General features: G+C 43.6%; 1 protein-coding gene across 1 annotated transcript; it reads left to right on the top strand.

Annotated features, from left to right (window-relative positions):
- Positions 1 to 725: 725 nt before the first annotated feature.
- Positions 726 to 17,318, top strand: LOC311112482 (cilia- and flagella-associated protein 221-like; the record flags this gene model as incomplete). The annotated part of the gene is made up of 10 exons (XM_084155617.1): positions 726 to 752; positions 940 to 1,026; positions 1,137 to 1,232; positions 1,584 to 1,684; positions 4,375 to 4,478; positions 5,253 to 5,412; positions 14,530 to 14,602; positions 14,868 to 14,923; positions 15,181 to 15,295; positions 17,256 to 17,318. 10 exons carry the CDS (start codon positions 726 to 728, stop codon positions 17,316 to 17,318), a joined length of 882 nt encoding a protein of 293 aa, XP_084011743.1.
- Between the last annotated feature and the right edge of the window lie 1,650 nt (positions 17,319 to 18,968).

The following is an 18,968-nucleotide window of genomic DNA, read 5'->3' as shown; positions in this document are numbered from 1 at the left end:
ATATTTAACAGGCTATATTCAGTCAAGAATAATATGTTTATTGTAGTAGAGCGCTAGGGCTAGAACTAGTGTGGCGCAGTGGTCTAAGGCACTGCAGCACAGTGCTAGCTGTGCCACTAGAGATCCTGGTTCGAATCCAGGCTCTGTCATAACCGGCCGCGACCGGGAGACCCATGGGGCGGCGCACAATTGGCCCTGCGTCGTCCAGGGTAGGGGAGGGAATGGCCGGCAGGGGTGTAGCTCAGTTGGTAGAGCATGGCGTTTGCAACGCCAGGGTTGTGGGTTTGATTCCCACGGGGGGCCAGTATAAAAAAATAATGTATGCACTCACTAACTGTAAGTCGCTCTGGATAAGAGCGTCTGCTAAATGACTAAAATGTAAATGTAATATGCATGCTCATGATGCTATCTGAGTTACCGTAGCCTACATTATGCAGTGTGTGGTTCCTCAGGCGTTTGATAATATTTTCCACTTGTTTTGGTTTTTAATATTTACTTCATTTAGCAAATGCTCTTATCAAGAGCGACTTACAGTAGTGAGTGCATACATTTTCATACTTTTCCCCCGTACTGGTCCCCCATGGGAATCAAACCCACAACCCTGGCATTGCAAGCATCATGCTCTACCAATTGAGCCACACGGGACTAAGCAGATGGTGAAGACATCTCATTTATATTATACTTTCCAGAAACCTATACCAAACTCAAGAGCAACAGTGCAATCCATGCAGAACCCTCAGCACTTCACTTCAGTGGGTTTAAACTGGGGAAGGATTATCAGAGGACCTTGGTGAGTGAAGCAAAGAGTGTTGACTGTTCCAAGAGAACAAAAGACAAAGCACTGACTTTAGATGGATTGTGCCGATATATGCACTTCATGTACCAGTACATTCTTATACAAGGCGTCATGTAATTCATCTTTGTTTTAATCTTCCTCAGAAACTTATCAACATATCATCTGAAGTGATCAACATTCACATTATCCCCACCCAAACAAAGCACTTCCAAACGAAATATTTAAAAAAGGTGTTTGTTTATTACTATTTGATGTCATGTTATGCATTCCGTCTATGATCTTTGATTCGTATGCGTGTCAGTGTTGATGGTTAATTCCTCCATTTTGATATTCTATGCAGCATCGTCTTGTCCCCGGACTGTCCTACACAGTGAAAGTACACTTCTGTCCTAAAGAATGGCGCTACTTCTACGACTGTATTCGGGTTCATTGCAAGGTTGGAATCCAGTGCTATGTTCATTTCTAATCAAGTTCGCTTGCCGTCATGCCTGACAGTGATCTCTTCAACTTCTACTTCCAATCTATTCAACTGTCCATCAAAAGAGGGATTTGCTGTGTTTATGCATCACATGTTGTTTGTTGTCAACGTTTCTCTCCATAGTTGCTGCATGGTAAGCCTGGTCCCAGATCAGTTTGTGCTGTCTTGCAAACTTCTAAGGTCATTGTCACTCCATGGCAAACTGATCTGGAACCAGTCTACTTACTGCTAGGAGGTTCCCTCCTGCTTAGAACTCCAGGAAATGAATGCATCAGGGAGCATTGTTATTCTCTCTCAATCTCTCTCCAGCGGGAAGAGAATTTACAGGTTCCAGTCCATGCCTACCCCATCATCGATGACTTGCACATCCCAACACACATCACCATACCAGCTGTCCCACTGGGCCAAAGGTGAGGTGAAGTGGACAATCGTGTCTCACTGTGCATCTTTGCCCTTTGAATAGTCTTTAAACCCACCAATGAACCTTCATAAAAGGATTGTACATGAGTTGCATGGCCACTCAAATCCCTTACAGAAAAAACACATAATTTCACATGTGAAATCATGTGTTTTTGGAACACTTCACATATGATCACGTTTCCACACGTGTAGTTTAATTTTATCACATGTTACTTTAAATGTTGTCGCAAGTTATCACATTAACTTCACATAAGATCACATATGATCACACGAAAACATGTGTTTTTGGAACACTTCACATGTGAAATTCACATGTTCTTTCCGTAAGGGATAGGTTACAGCTACAGCCTAGTCTGCTAAGTAGTTGCTAAGTGCACCAGTTTCTGAATTAGCCTGCCAGATAAACATGATGAGTGGCAACAAAGGCTTGTTTGAGGAATAAACTCAGTGTGTTATTATGGTCATGTAACGCATCATAAACATTGGTTTTTAATAATCTCTGTTGACACTAACGATGCGGTGAGCAGTCAATATATTAGAGTCCATTTGCACAGTAGATAGCTAATTGTAGTTCTCTAAGTAAGCCGTATGCTGGGGTATATTTTTTATTTATTTATTTCACCTTTATTTAACCAGGTAAACCAGTTGAGAACAAGTTCTCATTTACAACTGCGACCTGGCCAAGATAAAGCAAAGCAGTGCGATAAAAACAACAACACAGAGTTACATATGGGGTAAAACAAAACAAAGTCAAAAATACAATATTTTTTAAATATTTCGTATATGCTAGGGTCAGTAGTATTTGTCTTGCATGTTCAACAATCTTCAGTCAAAACAATACACTTGGAAAGAGAATACTTTTTTAAAAATCCAAATATAAACATTTGTAAGGCCATAGAGATACAATATAGTAATTATTTACATTTTACAGATTGTGACACAATCCACTTTCCACAATTTTTTATAGGAGGGCATTTTTATCTCTTGATAAAAATGATTGTCTTTTGAACTGAGTGGCTGGCTGAATTTGATTTAGCTTTACATTTTATTGTAGGTCTCAATGAACATGTAGGCTGTTGTCCTTTCTCTCTGGGGCTGTGTGATATACAGTACCAGTCAAAAGTGTGGACACACCTACTCATTCAAGGGTTTTTCTTTATTTGTAAAAAAAAATTACATTGTAGAATAATAGTGAAGACATCAAAACTATGAAATAACACATATGGAATCATGTAGTAACCAAAAAAGTGATAAACAAATCAAAATATATTTTATATTTAAGATTCTTAAAATAGCCACCCTTTGCCTTGATGACAGCTTTATACACTCTTGGCATTCTCTCAACCAGCTTCACCTGGAATGCTTTTCCAACAGTCTTGAAAGAGTTCCCACATATGCTGAGCACTTGTTGGCTGCTTTTCCTTCACTCTGCCGTCCGACTCATCCCAAACCATCTCAATTGGGTTGAGGTCGGGGGATTGTGGAGGCCAGGTCATCTGATGCAGCACTCCATCACTCTCCTTCTTGGTAAAATAGCCCTTACACAGCCTGGAGGTGGGTTGGGTCATTGTCCTGTTGAAAAACAAATGATAGTCCCACTAAGCCCAAACCAGATGGGATGGCGTATCGCTGCAGAATGCTGTGGTAGCCATGCTGGTTAAGTGTGCCTTGAATTCTAAATAAATCACAGACAGTGTCACCAGCAAAGCACCATAACACCTCCTCCTCCATGCTTTACGGTGGGAACTACACATGCGGAGATCATCCGTTCACCAACACCGCGTATCACAAAGACACGGCGGTTTGAACCAAAAATCTCCAATTTGGACTCCAGATCAAAGGACAGATTTCCACCGGTCTAATGTCCATTGCTCATGTTTCTTGGCCCAAGCAGGTCTCTTATTATTATTGGTGTCCTTTAGTAGTGGTTTCTTTGCAGCAATTCGACCATGAAGGCCTGATTCACACAGTCTCCTCTGAACAGTTGACGTTTAGATGTGTCTGTTACTTGAACTCTGTGAATCATTTATTTGGGTTGCAATTTCTGAGGCTGGTAACTCTAATGAACTTATCCTCTACAGCAGAGGTAACTCTGGGTCTTCTATTCCTGTGGTGGTCCTCATGAGAACCAGTTTCAACGTTCTTGAAATGTTCCGTATTGACTGACCTTCATGTCTTAAAGTAATGATGGACTGTCGTTTCTCTTTGCTTATTTGAGCTGTTCTTGCCATAATATGGACTTGGTCTTTTATCAAATAGGGCTATCTTCTGTATACTCCCCCTACCTTGTCACAACACAACTGATTGGCTCAAACTCATTAAGAAGGAAATAAATTCCACAAATTAACTTTTAACAAGGCACACCTGTTAATTGAAATGCATTCCAGGTGACTACCTCATGAAGCTGGTTGAAAGAATGCCAAGAGTGTGCAAAGCTGTCATCAAGGCAAACGATGGCTATTTGAAGAATCTCAAATATAAAATATATTTTGATTTGTTTAACACCTCTTTGGTTACTACATGTTTCCATATGTGTTATTTCATAGTTTTGATGTCTTCACTATTATTCTACAATGTAAAAAATAAAGAAAAACCCTTGAATAAGTAGGTGTGTCCAAACTTTGACTGGTGGTGTATATGCTTGTTATCTTTGACCTTTGACCTGTCTTTGACCTTCCAGTGTCAGCCATGTGATCCCTCTGAGCTGCAGCTGTCCCATTGACTTTGAGTTCCAGGTGTACATCATCCAGCCACACAAGGCCTTCTCGGTCCAGCCCCTGTCAGGTAACTCCAATCAGCAGACTTGGTAGCACTTTACATTAGGCCACTGAATAAAGTAGTAATAACACAGTCCTTAACAAGATAGCAACAACATCCTACCTGCTCACTCAGACAGACAGTGAGGAAAACCCCTGTATTATTCTATCTACAGTAGGTATATATTATTTGATTAATGTATTAATCCTGTGAGTCTATTTGCCAGATATGTATCAATTTATTTTTTTATATTTGATGGTAGGATAATTTCTGGTTCACAATAAGGTTCCAGCTATGTTTTTGTGTTAGTTCCTTGAGGTGATTAGTTAAAACTTTGAACCACATAAAATATTTTTTGCTGGCTCCCAGAGACCCAGACTCACCTGTATAAACTCACGTAATATTATTAGCTGATTACCTAGCCCTGACCTGTGATTCCTCAACATCACCATCATGTCTTGTGTCTGAATTACTGTGGAAAGATGCTCATAGTCTGCAACTGCCACCTTGACACAAAGCAGTCAGGGACTCAGTGCATCTAGCACAGGGGGGAGCTGTGTTGTTTTGTCTCTGGCATGGATGGTGACGCTTTCCAGGCAATGCGTGATGATGGATTTCCGGGGTTACGCAAATAGCCTAGTACTCAGACTGGGTAGAGATGTCTGAAAAAGTATCTCTCTATGTTTCCCATGGTTTGAGGGTATTGAAGTGTTGAGTTTAGGTAGGCCTACGTATTGTTTTCCTTTAACAAATGCGTTACATTCAAGACCGGTATAATCCTTTGTTTGTGTGTGATTCTAGGAGTGATTCCAGCCAATGGGAAGGTGGAGGTGACCGTCACTTTCAGGCCGTTCCAGTATGACACGTCCCAGGTCACTCTACAAGTGGTCATCTCCCAGTTCAATTCCAAACCCTACGTCTGCACCCTCAGCCGGTCCTCCATGCCCCACCTGGCTCTCTGGTATCTCAGATCCATTTTGAAATGTTACAGGTTAATTCATCAAACATTATATTGAATTATGTCACTTTTACCAGGTCATAGTTACAATGACAAGACTGGTATATATACCAGTCTTTTATATATATATATATATATATATATATATATATATATGGTCAGCAAAGTTCCTGTTTTCTTGGTTTGTATCACGTTATTGCTTGTTATTTGGTGTCATTGTGAGTTCCATCAATGAATGCACTGAGCCAAATATATTTATTTTACTGATAAGAATGGAAACGTGATTGTTAAGTGGTTACGCACATTTCATAGAGCAACTGCTGAGAGAGAGACCAAGTGCTGCACATGTACTGTATTGAAACTCTCCATCTGCAAACTTTGAAAATGGAAATTGTACAAACATTTAGAGAGATAAAAATGAACCCTTGCAGTGAAGAACCATACAAGTGCATACTGTTCCATTTTCTTATAATCAAATATTTATCTGTTTTTAAGTGTGTATATACCACATTAGGATTTTTACGGTTGATAGATACTTGAATCATTTTTTTTTCTAAATGTTTTATAATGATGCATTCTGTGTATCTACATTTTTCAAAAAATGCACATATATGGTTCTTCTGCACGATTCAAATGATGATGATACCCTTCTGTTCCATTGATTTCTGTTCATGGCTAACTTCTTTGTTTAGTCTTGGGCTACAGACTCAAAACCACACACAGTCACTTATACTGATAAACAGGTTGTTCTTGTTTCGAGTCTGTATATAAAATAGAATTTTTGATTCAGTTCCCATGAGAAAATGGGTGTACTCCATCACTGACAGTGGACGAGTTTTACTCCCCTGTGTTATGACTGAAATAAGTTAATGATTCATCAAGCAAGGGAACTGCAGTCATATCAAAATGCATTGGTATCCAATCCATTCAATGTGTGTGCTTTGGATCAAATATTCCCATGTTTACTTCTCCCTGGACCCGCAATAAAAGTTTATTATTGAAATTTTACTGCAGTGGGCTAAATCAGGGTCACGCAGAGTGTTTCTTGGTAGTCTTAAACAAATCTACTTTGAAACAAAAGTATACACCTCACACACATGGTTATGGGCTTTAAAAAAAGAAGACACCTGTACCATGTCAGATATAGAGTTGAATTGTATTACATTTTGAGTTTGCATCCCAATATTACACATCACAGAAGACTGAAATATTACAAAACCGTTTGACAGAGAAACACATGATTTTCCACTGGCTTTTTGAAATACTGTTGTGAATTGTGAAATTATAAAAAAAATATTAATAACATTCCACCGATGAGGCCACTAGAGGGCAATTTGGTCATTTGACTGCAGGAAACATGCTACATACATTTATTGGTGTTGTTTCTGACCCAGTCAACAGGAGAAAGACATGGGACATGCAAGAGAAGTTCTGTTTGTTGACAGTCGAGGGCCTCCACCTGTCTCCTTGATACAGCCTCTGACCAAAACCAAGCAGAGGTCAATGCGGACACCTGAAAAGTCAAAGGTAATGCAAGCATTTAACTCCTGCTGTACTTACCAAGGGTGTGTTATTTTTTAAAATTTTTATTTCACCTTTATTTAACCAGGTAAGCCAGTTGAGAACAGGTTCTCATTTACAACTGCGACCTGGCCAAGATAAAGCAAAGTAGTGCAATAAAAACAACACAGAGTTACATATGGGGTAAAAAAAAACATAAAGTCAGAAATACAACAGAAAATATATATACAGTGTGTGCAAATGTAGCAAGTTATGGAGGTAAGGCAATAAATAGGCTATAGTGCAGAATAATTACAATAGTATTAACACTGGAATGCTAGATGTGCAAGAGATTATGTGCAAATAGAGATACTGGGGTGCAAAAGAGCAAAATAAATAACAATATAGGGATGAGGTAGTTGGGTGGGCTAATTTCAGATGGGCTGTGTACAGGTGCAGTGATCGGTAAGGTGCTCTGACAACTGATGCTTAAAGTTATTGAGGGAGATAAGAGTCTCCAGCTTCAGAGATTTTTGCAATTCGTTCCAGTCATTGGCAGCAGAGAACTGGAAGGAATGGCGGCCAAAGGAGGTGTTGGCTTTGGGAATGACCAGAGAGATATACCTGCTGGAGCGCAGACTACGGGTGGGTGCTGCTATGGTGACCAATGAGCTAAGATAAGGCGGGGATTTGCCTAGCAGTGATTTATAGATGGCCTGGAGCCAGTGGGTTTGACGACGAACATGTAGTGAGGACCAGCCAACAAGAGCGTACAGTAGGGGTGTAACGATTCGTTTTAACAACGATTTGTATCACGATTCGTGGTTGTCGATACGATTCAAGGACGATATTGGTTCATTTAGAACGATACGATCCGAAACGATTCAGTGACTTGAAATCGATTCAGTAACCTTTTAGCCAAAAATTCAACCAGTGTGACTGAAATAAATACCTGGTAACCAGTTGCATTTTAATGGCTGGCAATAGTCTTGATATTTTTAACAGTGTTTCATGACTCCATGCAGACCATCTGGTATTATGAAACTTACCAAAAGTCTCACAAGTCCGTCTGTTATGGCCTGTGCGGTTCGGTCAGCACCCAATTCAATCAGTCCAATAAAGTCCGAAGTAAACTCTCCGTTGCTGGACACAGACACAATGTAAACTATTTCCTGCTCAGTTTTTGTGATGTCCTCAGATCCATCAAAAAGCATTCAGTAAAGGAACATCCTCAGAATAGGAAGACATGGGACGTGCGTGTTTAGCTTTATGGAAAGAGAAAAATATTAAACAGAGCTTGCCGCTGTTCTTCATTCAGCTTGTCTCGGCGACTGGACATTTATTCTCGGCTAGCTTTTAGCAATGGCTTGCGCCACATTCGTGTGCTCCTTGCTCTTTTCATGTTTGTCAAATAAAGGATGGTTGAAATTCTTTGAGCCTTTATAAAATGCACCTGTTTTGTCTGCTAGATGTGGATTTGAGCGGCAAATCTTGCACCACATTTCAGTGCGCTCATCGTTAGCTTCAAGCCACTTTTCCGAAAAAAGTATTTTCTTCGGCTCTGGCTCCAGTTGGCGTTTCTTTGTAGGTGGCGAAACGCCAAAGAATCTGCTTAATGTCTGTTGCTTTTTGGACATCCCTGACAGTAGTTGACAAGCAACATGTCATGTGTAAGGTTAGATGAGAAGATCGGTCAAGTACGCAAAGGCGCGTAGTAACACAAGTGGCATTACGCATTCCTGATTTTTGTCGCGCTTGCGTATCTGCGTACCAGTTATGTGCACCCCTGCATATAAAGTCTGACGTGCTTAAATCCAATGGGTTATTTCCTAGTATCGATACAATCGATTTATTACATTTTAAAACGATGTTAGATCGATATATGTTGTCCAAAAGGCCAACTCGCCGAGCACAGATCGATGTAGTTGGATCATATGAATATAAATCGATACATCAATGTAGTAGATGGATCGTTACACCCCTAGCGTACAGGTCACAGTGGTGGGTAGTGTATGGGGCTTTGGAGACAAAACGGATGGCACTGTGATAGACTACATCCAATTTGCTGAGTAGAGTGTTGGAGGCTATTTTGTAAATGACATCGCCGAAGTCAAGGATCAGTAGGATAGTCAGTTTTACGAGGGCATGTTTGGCAGCATGAGTGAAGGAGGCTTTGTTGCGAAATAGGAAGCCGATTCTAGATTTAACTTTGGATTGGAGATTCTTTATGTGAGTCTGGAAGTTGAGTTTACAGTCTAACCAGACACCTAGATATTTGTAGTTGTCCACATACTCTAGGTCAGACCCGTCGAGAGTGGTGATTCTAGTCGGGTGGGCGGGTGCTAGCAGCGTTCGATTGAAAAGCATGCATTTAGTTTTACTAGTGTTTAAGAGCAGTTGAAGGCTACTGAAGGATTGTTGTATGGCATTGAAGCTTGTTTGGAGGTTTGTTAACACAGTGTCCAATGAAGGGCCAGATGTATACAAAATGGTGTCGTCTGCGTAGAGGTGGATCTGAGAGTCACCAGCAGCAAGAGCGACATCATTGATATACACGGAGAAAAGTGTCGGCCCAAGAATTGAACCCTGTGGCACCCCCATAGAGACTGCCATAGGTCCAGACAACAGGCCCTCCGATTTGACACACTGAACTCTATCTGAGAAGTAGTTGGTGAACCAGGCGAGGCAGTCATTTGAGAAACCAAGGCTATTTAGTCTGCCAATAAGAATGCGGTGGTTGACAGAGTCGAAAGCCTTGGCCAGGTCGATGAAGACGGCTGCACAGTACTGTCTATTATCAATCGCGGTTATAATATCGTTTAGGACCTTGAGCGTGGCTGAAGTGCACCCGTGACCAGCTCGGAAACCGGATTGCATAGCGGAGAAGGTACGGTGGTATTCGAAATGGTCGATGATCTGTTTGTTAACTTGGCTTTCGAATACTTTCGAAAGGCAGGGCAGGATGGATATAGGTCTGTAGCAGTTTGGATCTAGAGTGTCACCCCCTTTGAAGAGGGGGATGACCGCGGCAGCTTTCCAATCTCTGGGGATCTCAGACGTTATGAAAGAGAGGTTGAACAGACTAGTAATAGGGGTTGCGACAATTTCGGCGGCTAGTTTTAGAAAGAAAGGGTCCAGATTGTCTAGCCCAGCTGAATTGTAGGGGTCCAGATTTTGCAGCGCTTTCAAAACATCAGCTGTCTGAATTTGTGTGAAGGAGAAGCGGGGGGGGCATAGGCAAGTTGCAGCAGAGGGTGCAGAGTTGGTGGCCGGGTTAGTGGTAGCCAGATGGAAAGAACTTACTTTATTGGATGCTAGCATGCTAGTTAGCTATGGCATCATAGTTAGCTAGCTGAATAAAGTAAGTTGAGTCTATTCCTTGAAACATTGAACCGCTGTAGTTTGCAACAATTCTAATTTCTAAAGTGGAAGTTGGGAGAGTTTTATTCGGGTGTTTCAGTGAAACAATTATAGTTTCTGAGGTGGAAGTTGGGAGAGTTATATTTGAGAGTTGTGGTAAGGGAGGCCCTACTCTCTCCTTTCCCAGATGTTTAGTTCATTTCATTCCGATCTCCTCTGCATTATTGTAGCCATTTGCTACAGCCTGTCAACTATGCCTCTGCCTATCCCTGTTCTCTCCTCTCCGCACAGGCTACACAAACGCCTCACACCGCGTGGCTGCTGCCTCTCTAACCTGGTGGTCCCTGCACGCACCACACACCTGGAGTTCCAGGTCTCAGGCAGCCTCTGGAACTGCCGTTCTGCTGCCAACAAGGCTGACTTCATCCCAGCCTATGCTACCCTCCAGTCCCTCGACTTCCTGGCGCTGACGGAAACATGGATTACCACTGAAAACACTGCTACTCCTACTGCTCTCTCCTCGTCTGACCATGTGTTCTCGCATACCCCGAGAGCATCTGGTCAGAGGGGTGGTGGCACAGGAATCCTCATCTCTCCCAAGTGGACATTCTCAATTTTTCCCCTAACCCATCTGTCTATCTCCTCATTTGAATTCCATGCTGTCACAGTCACTAGCCCATTTAAGCTTAATATCCTTGTCATCTATCGCCCTCCAGGTTCCCTTGGAGAGTTCATCAATGAGCTCGACGCCTTGATAAGTTCCTTTCCTGAGGATGGCTCACCCCTCACAGTTTTGGGGGATTTCAACCTCCCTACATCTACATTTGACTAATTTCTCTCTGCCTCCTTCTTTCCACTCCTCACCTCTTTTGACCTCACCCTCTCACCGTCCCCCCCTACTCACAAGGCAGGCAATACGCTTGACCTCATCTTTACTAGATGCTGCTCTTCTACTAATCTCACTGCAACTCCCCTCCATGTCTCCGACCACTACTTTGTATCCTTTTCTCTCTCGCTCTCCTCCAACACTACTCACTCTGCCCCTACACAGATGGTAATGCGCCGCCGCAACCTTCGCTCTCTCTCTCCCACTACTCTCTACTCTTCCATCCTATCATCTCTTCCCTCTGCTCAATCCTTCTCCCTCCAATCTCCTGATTCTGCCTCCTCAACCCTCCTCTCCTCCCTTTCTGCATCCTTTGACTCTCTGTGTCCCCTATCCTCCCGGCCGGCTCGGTCCTCCCCTCCAGCTCCGTGGCTTGATGACTCATTGCGAGCTCACAGAACAGAGCTCCGGGCAGCTGAGCGGAAATGGAAGAAAACTAGACTCCCTGCGGACCTGGCATCTTTTCACTCCCTCCTCTCTACATTCTCTTCATCTGTTTCTGCTGCTAAGGCCACTTTCTACCACTCTAAATTCCAAGCATCTGCCTCTAACCCTAGGAAGCTCTTTGCCACATTCTCCTCCCTGCTGAATCCCCCCCCCCCCTCCTCCCTCTCTGTGGATGACTTCGTCAACCACTTTGAAAAGAAGGTTGACGACATCCGATCCTCGTTTGTTAAGTCTAATGACACTGCTGGTCCTGCTCACACTGCCCTACCCTATGCTTTGACTTCTTTCTCCCCTCTCTCTCCAGATAAAATCTCGCGACTTGTGACTGCAGGCCGCCCAACAACCTGCCCGCTTGACCCCATCCCCTCCTCTCTTCTCCAGACCATCTCCGGTGACCTTCTCCCCTACCTCACCTCGCTGATCAACTCATCCTTGACCGCTGACTATGTCCCTTCCGTCTTCAAGAGAGCGAGAGTTGCACCCCTTCTCAAAAAACCAACACTTGATCCCTCTGATGTCAACAACTACAGACCAGTATCCCTTCTTTCTTTTCTTTCCAAAACTATTGAGCGTGCCGTCTTTAGCCAACTCTCTTGCTATCTCTCTCAGAATGACCTTCTTGACCCAAACCAGTCAGGTTTCAGGACTGGTCATTCAACTGAGACTGCTCTTCTCTGTGTCACGGAGGCTCTCCGCACTGCTAAAGCTAACTCTCTCTCCTCTGATCTTGTCCTTCTAGACCTGTCTGCTGCCTTTGATACTGTGAACCATCAGATCCTCCTCTCCACCCTCTCCGAGCTGGGCATCTCCGGCGCGGCTCACTCTTGGATTGCGTCCTACCTGACCGGTCGCTCCTACCAAGTGGCGTGGCGAGAAGCTGTCTCCGCACCACGTGCTCTCACCACTGGCGTCCCCCAGGGCTCAGTTCTAGGCCCTCTCCTATTCTCGCTATACACCAAGTCACTTGGCTCTGTCATATCCTCACATGGCCTCTCCTATCATTGCTACGCTGACGATACACAACTAATCTTCTCCTTTCCCCCTTCTGATAACCAGGTGGCGAATCGCATCTCTGCATGTCTGGCAGACATATCAGTATGGATGACGGATCACCACCTCAAGCTGAAACTTGGCAAGACGGAGCTGCTCTTCCTCCCGGGGAAGGACTGCCCGTTCCATGATCTCGCCATCACGGTTGACAACTCCGTTGTGTCCTCCTCCCAGAGTGCGAAGAGCCTTGGCGTGACCCTGGACAACACCGTGTCGTTATCCGCTAACATCAAGGCGGTGACCCGATCCTGCAGGTTCATGCTCTACAACATTCGGAGAGTACGACCCTGCCTTACACAGGAAGCGGCACAGGACCTAATCCAGGCACTTGTCATCTCCCGTCTGGATTACTGCAACTCGCTGTTGGCTGGGCTCCCTGCCTGTGCCATTAAACCCCTACAACTCATCCAGAATGCCGCTGCCCGTCTGGTGTTCAACCTTCCCAAGTTCTCTCACGTCACCCCGCTCCTCCGCACACTCCACTGGCTTCCAGTTGAAGCTTGCATCTGTTACAAGACCATGGTGCTTGCCTATGGAGCTGTGAGGGGAACGGCACCTCCGTACCTTCAGGCTCTGATCAGTCCCTACACCCAAACGAGGGCATTGCGTTCATCCACCTCTGGCCTGCTGGCTCCCCTTCCTCTGCGGAAGCATAGTTCCCGCTCAGCCCAGTCAAAACTGTTCGCTGCTCTGGCACCCCAATGGTGGAACAAGCTCCCTCACGGCGCCAGGACGGCGGAGTCGCTCACCACCTTCCGGAGACATTTGAAACCCCACCTCTTTATCCCACTGGCTATAGGGTGAATGCACCAATTTGTAAGTCGCTCTGGATAAGAGCGTCTGCTAAATGACGTAAATGTGAATGTGAATGTGCATTTCCAGAAAGCCTTCTAGCTAACATCACACCTTATTTATCTTGAAAACCCAGCTGCACAGATATAGAGTCATGCTAGAAATAAACTACAATGGTAGCTACAAGGCTTTTAAGAAACTCACTCCAGTTCATTTAGCAGACATTTAGCAGACCATTTAGCAGACTAAGCGTATTGCAACGCTTCACTGGATCAATCTGAAACTTTGCATACACACTGCTGCCATCTAGTGGCCAACATCTAAATTGCGCCTAAACAGCATTATTATATTGTGGCCTTTCTCTTGCATTTCAAAGATGATGGAACAAAAGAATATATAGAAAACACATGATTTTTTGTTTGTATTATCTTTTCCCAGATCTAATGTGTTATATTCTCCTACATTCATTTCACATTTTCACAAACTTAAAAGTGTTTCCTTTAAAATGGTATCAAGAATATGCATATCCTTGCTTCAGGTCCTGAGCTACAGGCATTTAGATTTGGGTATGTCATTTTAGGCAAAAGAAAGTGTATGATCCTTAAGAGGTTAATGATATATACCCATTTGATTCTTGAAGAATATAATTATAAATGCCTCATGATCTTAATTCAACTGTCATATGTACCCCATCAGAACCCAAAATAGAAGCTTGTTTTACTCCAATGTGTGTAAACAATGTAAATGTAATGAAAACAACATTGTATAACCTTAAAACATGGTTAAAACTGTAATTTTGATATCATGGATGGCCAGCTCTGTCTGAATTTGAGAGTGGTTATATTTCTCCAGGCCCATCCCTTAGTTTTTTACCAAAAGAGAGGTGGGGTGTCCGCTTTGTTATTGTTTCAATTAAGGATTCTAGCTTTAAAAGGTCTCGGTATAATGTTTTCTCCAATACATTCTGAGAACATTAAAAGGGATTCAATTTATACTGTACCTTCCAGCTTTTTTGCTTTGATAACAGGTTTTGCTCTTTAAAGTTGTTCTCACCTGACTGTCTCCATGTTGATTATGTTGTTAAGGCTGATGCAGACGGGTTTTACGTGGGCGATGATTATGGATATTTCCACTGGAATGAAGAACATGGCCATTGGGGTAAGCATTTCACACCTCTGTTGGGTCTTGGTTTAATCATTGTATTACCATTCCTTTATGGAAATGAGAGGATCAAGCTTCTGCTCTCATTCTTTTTACAGAGAGGTGGACCCTAAACAACAACGAGTACAACTATGAGTATGCGTACAAGTATGACCAGGATCAACCTGGTCAAGGGGCCAAATGGGAAATAGAGGCTGGTTCTTCTCAGATTGTCGATGCTCCTGCCCATCTCCCCCTCCCTACTTCCTCTGATCTCCCTCAGCAGAGCCCACAGGAGCAGCCTGGATTCCTCGCAGCATCCCCTTGGCCTCTTGCAAAGTAAGCACTTTGTTCGTTAACACAGCATTGACATCTGCACAGCTACACAATCCACCAGATACATTCATTTTGGGATTTGGAGTGCTATGATTACACTGCCTTTACAGTGAAGTTGATTGAGATGTTGGACCAATGTAATGGAGTTTCAGATTACCTAGATTGAGTTCAGATCTGAAATATAAAGACTGTTTCGTATCCACGGTATGAAGCCTCTTTCCACACATTCTAAACAACCTGGTGTGTTTCCTCTCCTGTAGCGTTGGGACTCTTGAGGAGATGATTGAGATTGCATGGCAGAAGTGTCAGGAGTACCAATCTAAGTTCTTCATGTGGTATTGTGTTACCCTGTTGTGCACACAGAGTAGGGCACAGGTACGTTTATTCGTTGGATGAGACAGCAGAGTTAGAATGAATGATGAGGGAGGGGATGATTATTATGGTTTGCATATTCATAAGTAAGCAAACAGATATGTTTTAGGCCATGCGTCTATTACATTGTAATTGATTATATGTTGTTTCTGGACTAAACTTCTCTTTCTATACCACTATCTATAGCCCATCTCTCCACCAGTGAAGCCCATCGTGGCTGAGCTAACCATCTCTCCACCAGTGAAGCCCATCGTGGCTGAGCTGCCCATCTCTCCACCAGTGAAGCCCATCATGGTTGAGCTTCCCATCTCTCCACCAGTGAAGCCCATTGTGGTTGAGCTGCCCATCTCTCCACCAGTGAAGCCCATCGTGGCTGAGCTGCACATCTCTCCACCAGTGAAGCCCATCATGGTTGAGCTTCCCATCTCTCCACCAGTGAAGCCCATCGTGGCTGAGCTGCCCATCTCTCCACCAGTGAAGCCCATCATGGTTGAGCTTCCCATCTCTCCACCAGTGAAGCCCATCATGGTTGAGCTTCCCATCTCTCCACCAGTGAAGCCCATCGTGGCTGAGCTGCCCATCTCTCCACTAGTGAAGCCTGTCATATTTGAGCTTCCCATCTCTCCACCAGTGAAGCCCATCGTGGCTGAGCTGCCCATCTCTCCACCAGTGAAGCCTGTCATGGTTGAGCTTCCCATCTCTCCACCAGTGAAGCCCATTGTGGTTGAGCTGCCCATCTCTCCACCAGTGAAGCCCATCGTGGCTGAGCTTCCCATCTCTCCACCAGTGAAGCCCATCGTGGCTGAGCTGCCCATCTCTCCACCAGTGAAGCCCATCATGGTTGAGCTTCCCATCTCTCCACCAGTGAAGCCCATCTTGGTTGAGCTTCCCATCTCTCTACCAGTGAAGCCCATCGTGGCTGAGCTGCCCATCTCTCCACCAGTGAAGCCCATCATGGTTGAGCTTCCCATCTCTCCACCAGTGAAGCCCATTGTGGTTGAGCTGCCCATCTCTCCACCAGTGAAGCCCATCGTGGCTGAGCTGCCCATCTCTCCACCAGTGAAGCCCATCATAGTTGAGCTTCCCATCTCTCCACCAGTGAAGCCCATTGTGGTTGAGCTGCCCATCTCTCCACCAGTGAAGCCAATCATGGTTGAGCTTCCCATCTCTCCATCAGTGAAGCCCATCGTGGTTGAGCTTCCCATCTCTCCACCAGTGAAGCCAATCATGGTTGAGCTTCCCATCTCTCCACCAGTGAAGCCCATCATGGTTGAGCTTCCCATCTCTCCACCAGTGAAGCCCATCGTAGCTGAGCTGCCCATCTCTCCACTAGTGAAGCCCGTCATGTTTGAGCTTCCCATCTCTCCACCAGTGAAGCCCATCGTGGCTGAGCTGCCCATCTCTCCAATTATGAAGCATGTCATGTTTGAGCTGAAGGGTCTGCTGAAGCAACATAAAAAAAGACAAAAAGACATGGAAACTTCAGTTCCACAGACCAAAACTACTCCACCTCCTCCCTGCCTATCGGATGATTTCCCTCCACCACAGGGTTGCCAAAGGGCCCAGAATTGGTTCGATTCACCTCCACCACAGGGTTGCCAAAGGGCCCAGAATGTCTTCCATTCACCTCCACCACAGGGTTTCCAAAGGGCCAAGGATTTCAAATATTCAGGTTATCCAGGTACAACTACCAAAGCTGGGCCTGGAATATCAGACACTGCCCTGGCTCACATTCTCAGACCTCTCTCACCGATGTGTGTGCCGGAAGGTAAGTGACCTTTTGGATAGTAAATATCCTCTCTACTCTTGTAACAAGCCTGATTGGGCTGGTGAGCAAAATAATGTCCACCATTGACTACTCTATATCCTAACAGGGTTCAGACTTCAATTAATGTTTTTTTTCTCTAGCACAGGGTTTACATTTAGTTAACAATTGATTAAGACTCTCCTGAATTGTGTTCAGATTATGGTGAATGGGACTCTGTTGGGATCACATGTCCACCCCTGGGACTTCTACGTTTGTTGACTCTTCCCCTGGACATTTTAAGGTTTTTTTTAGGTACTACATGATTTTATCCAGCTCACCTTTTTGCCACAACAATCCAAATTAATCTATTTTAGTCAATGTAATTCTGAGGTTGATATAAGTGCACCTTTTCAACAGTAAACTATGTTTGTGGTAAGGGATGTCACTAATTTTCTCTTTCTCACATAGGCTATTTTGCCAGAAAAAAAGGATGCAGTGGAGCATAGCATACTTAGAAAAAATAAATAAACTCAAGCATCTTGTGCTTATAATACTTCTTATAAAATCCAATGAGACAAAGTTTGCTTATGCCTGTTATTTATTCATTGTAACTACAGTAGATGTTAAACCAGCGCTCCCACACTATCAGTCCATTGGATACCAAAGATACCAAAAGTATGTGTGAATCCGTAGCCAGTTTAAATGTTTGTATTTCTGTGATATTGGTAGGTTTTTCTAAGAGGAATAAACCCACACAAATAAGGTGATGGACATCCCATATCAAGATTACATTGCCCACATAATTGATGTCCTGCTTTTCCCACCATTGCATGTGAAAACATAATCTCTCTATCTCAGACACGAAAAGAATGATTCAACCTAACACTATCAGAGTCCCATTGTTGATAGACTAACACGTGGAGGACGTGAGCTGATGCTGGCTGCTGGCACAATGTCAGATCCAGACATATCCCTTAGGAGGTGGGTGGACTTGAGCTATCATTTCATCAGCAACAGGCCTGGCTATCTCCAAGACAGATTCAAACTCATGTTATCACTTTAGCTATCTGGATTATCTCGCTAATCTCGAAATCCAAAATGATATAGTAACAGGTCACTGAAAACGTACACATAAAGAGATTAGTGGTCATCAAAGTATGTAGGTTTGCATTAGAGTAATTTCAAGTCCAGATCAAACAGTTCCTCAAAGAGAAGGACAACATGACATGGTTGACCCACATCAGAGTAACTGCATAACTCAAGGCGATGTAGAGTTTCTGAGTGGCCAAAGACATGGCAAGCTGTTGTGTTTGAAAAGGAAAGGAATCTCCGGTACACTGGTTCTCGTATGATCCACAATGTGTATAATGGATCTCAAAACTCCCCTCTGTTTTCTATATATAGCATCCATTACATTTCAATCAATCAAAGAAATACACCAAACCACTCACATAAGAATACAAGTAAAATGTATGAGCTTTTATCTGAGGATCAATTGTATATTAAGTTGGACCTGTTTCATTTAGCACAAGTGAAACCAAACTCTTATCTGTGCTCCATCCAGTTCAGTAGAAACACATTTGTTTCCATCAACAAAGGATAAATGCTTACTGCCTCATTACTCACATGGCTGCTGATGTGACCTTTCCCAGGGATTTGTACAATACACCTTTGGGCGATAACAAAACAAGGGAAAGAGGACGGTATGGTGCACCACTATCCATGCTATGGAGGTCATTGCAATGAACTGCTGCCCTGTTATAGAGTCATTAGGTAAAATTTCCCTAATCACACAACTCGTCAGCAGGATGCTATGTTTTCAGAGGCCAATGGAGGTAGAGGAATCAATCAAACGTCACATAGCCCAGCTAACCAACCTTAGTTAGGAACATGCAGAATATTTTTTTACAATTTTATTTCACCTTTATT

The sequence above is a fragment of the Coregonus lavaretus genome (assembly GCF_964263955.1).
Source record: "Coregonus lavaretus genome assembly, chromosome: 38".
Lineage (NCBI taxonomy): Eukaryota > Metazoa > Chordata > Actinopteri > Salmoniformes > Salmonidae > Coregonus > Coregonus lavaretus.
This window is presented reverse-complemented; position numbering and strand designations above follow the sequence as displayed.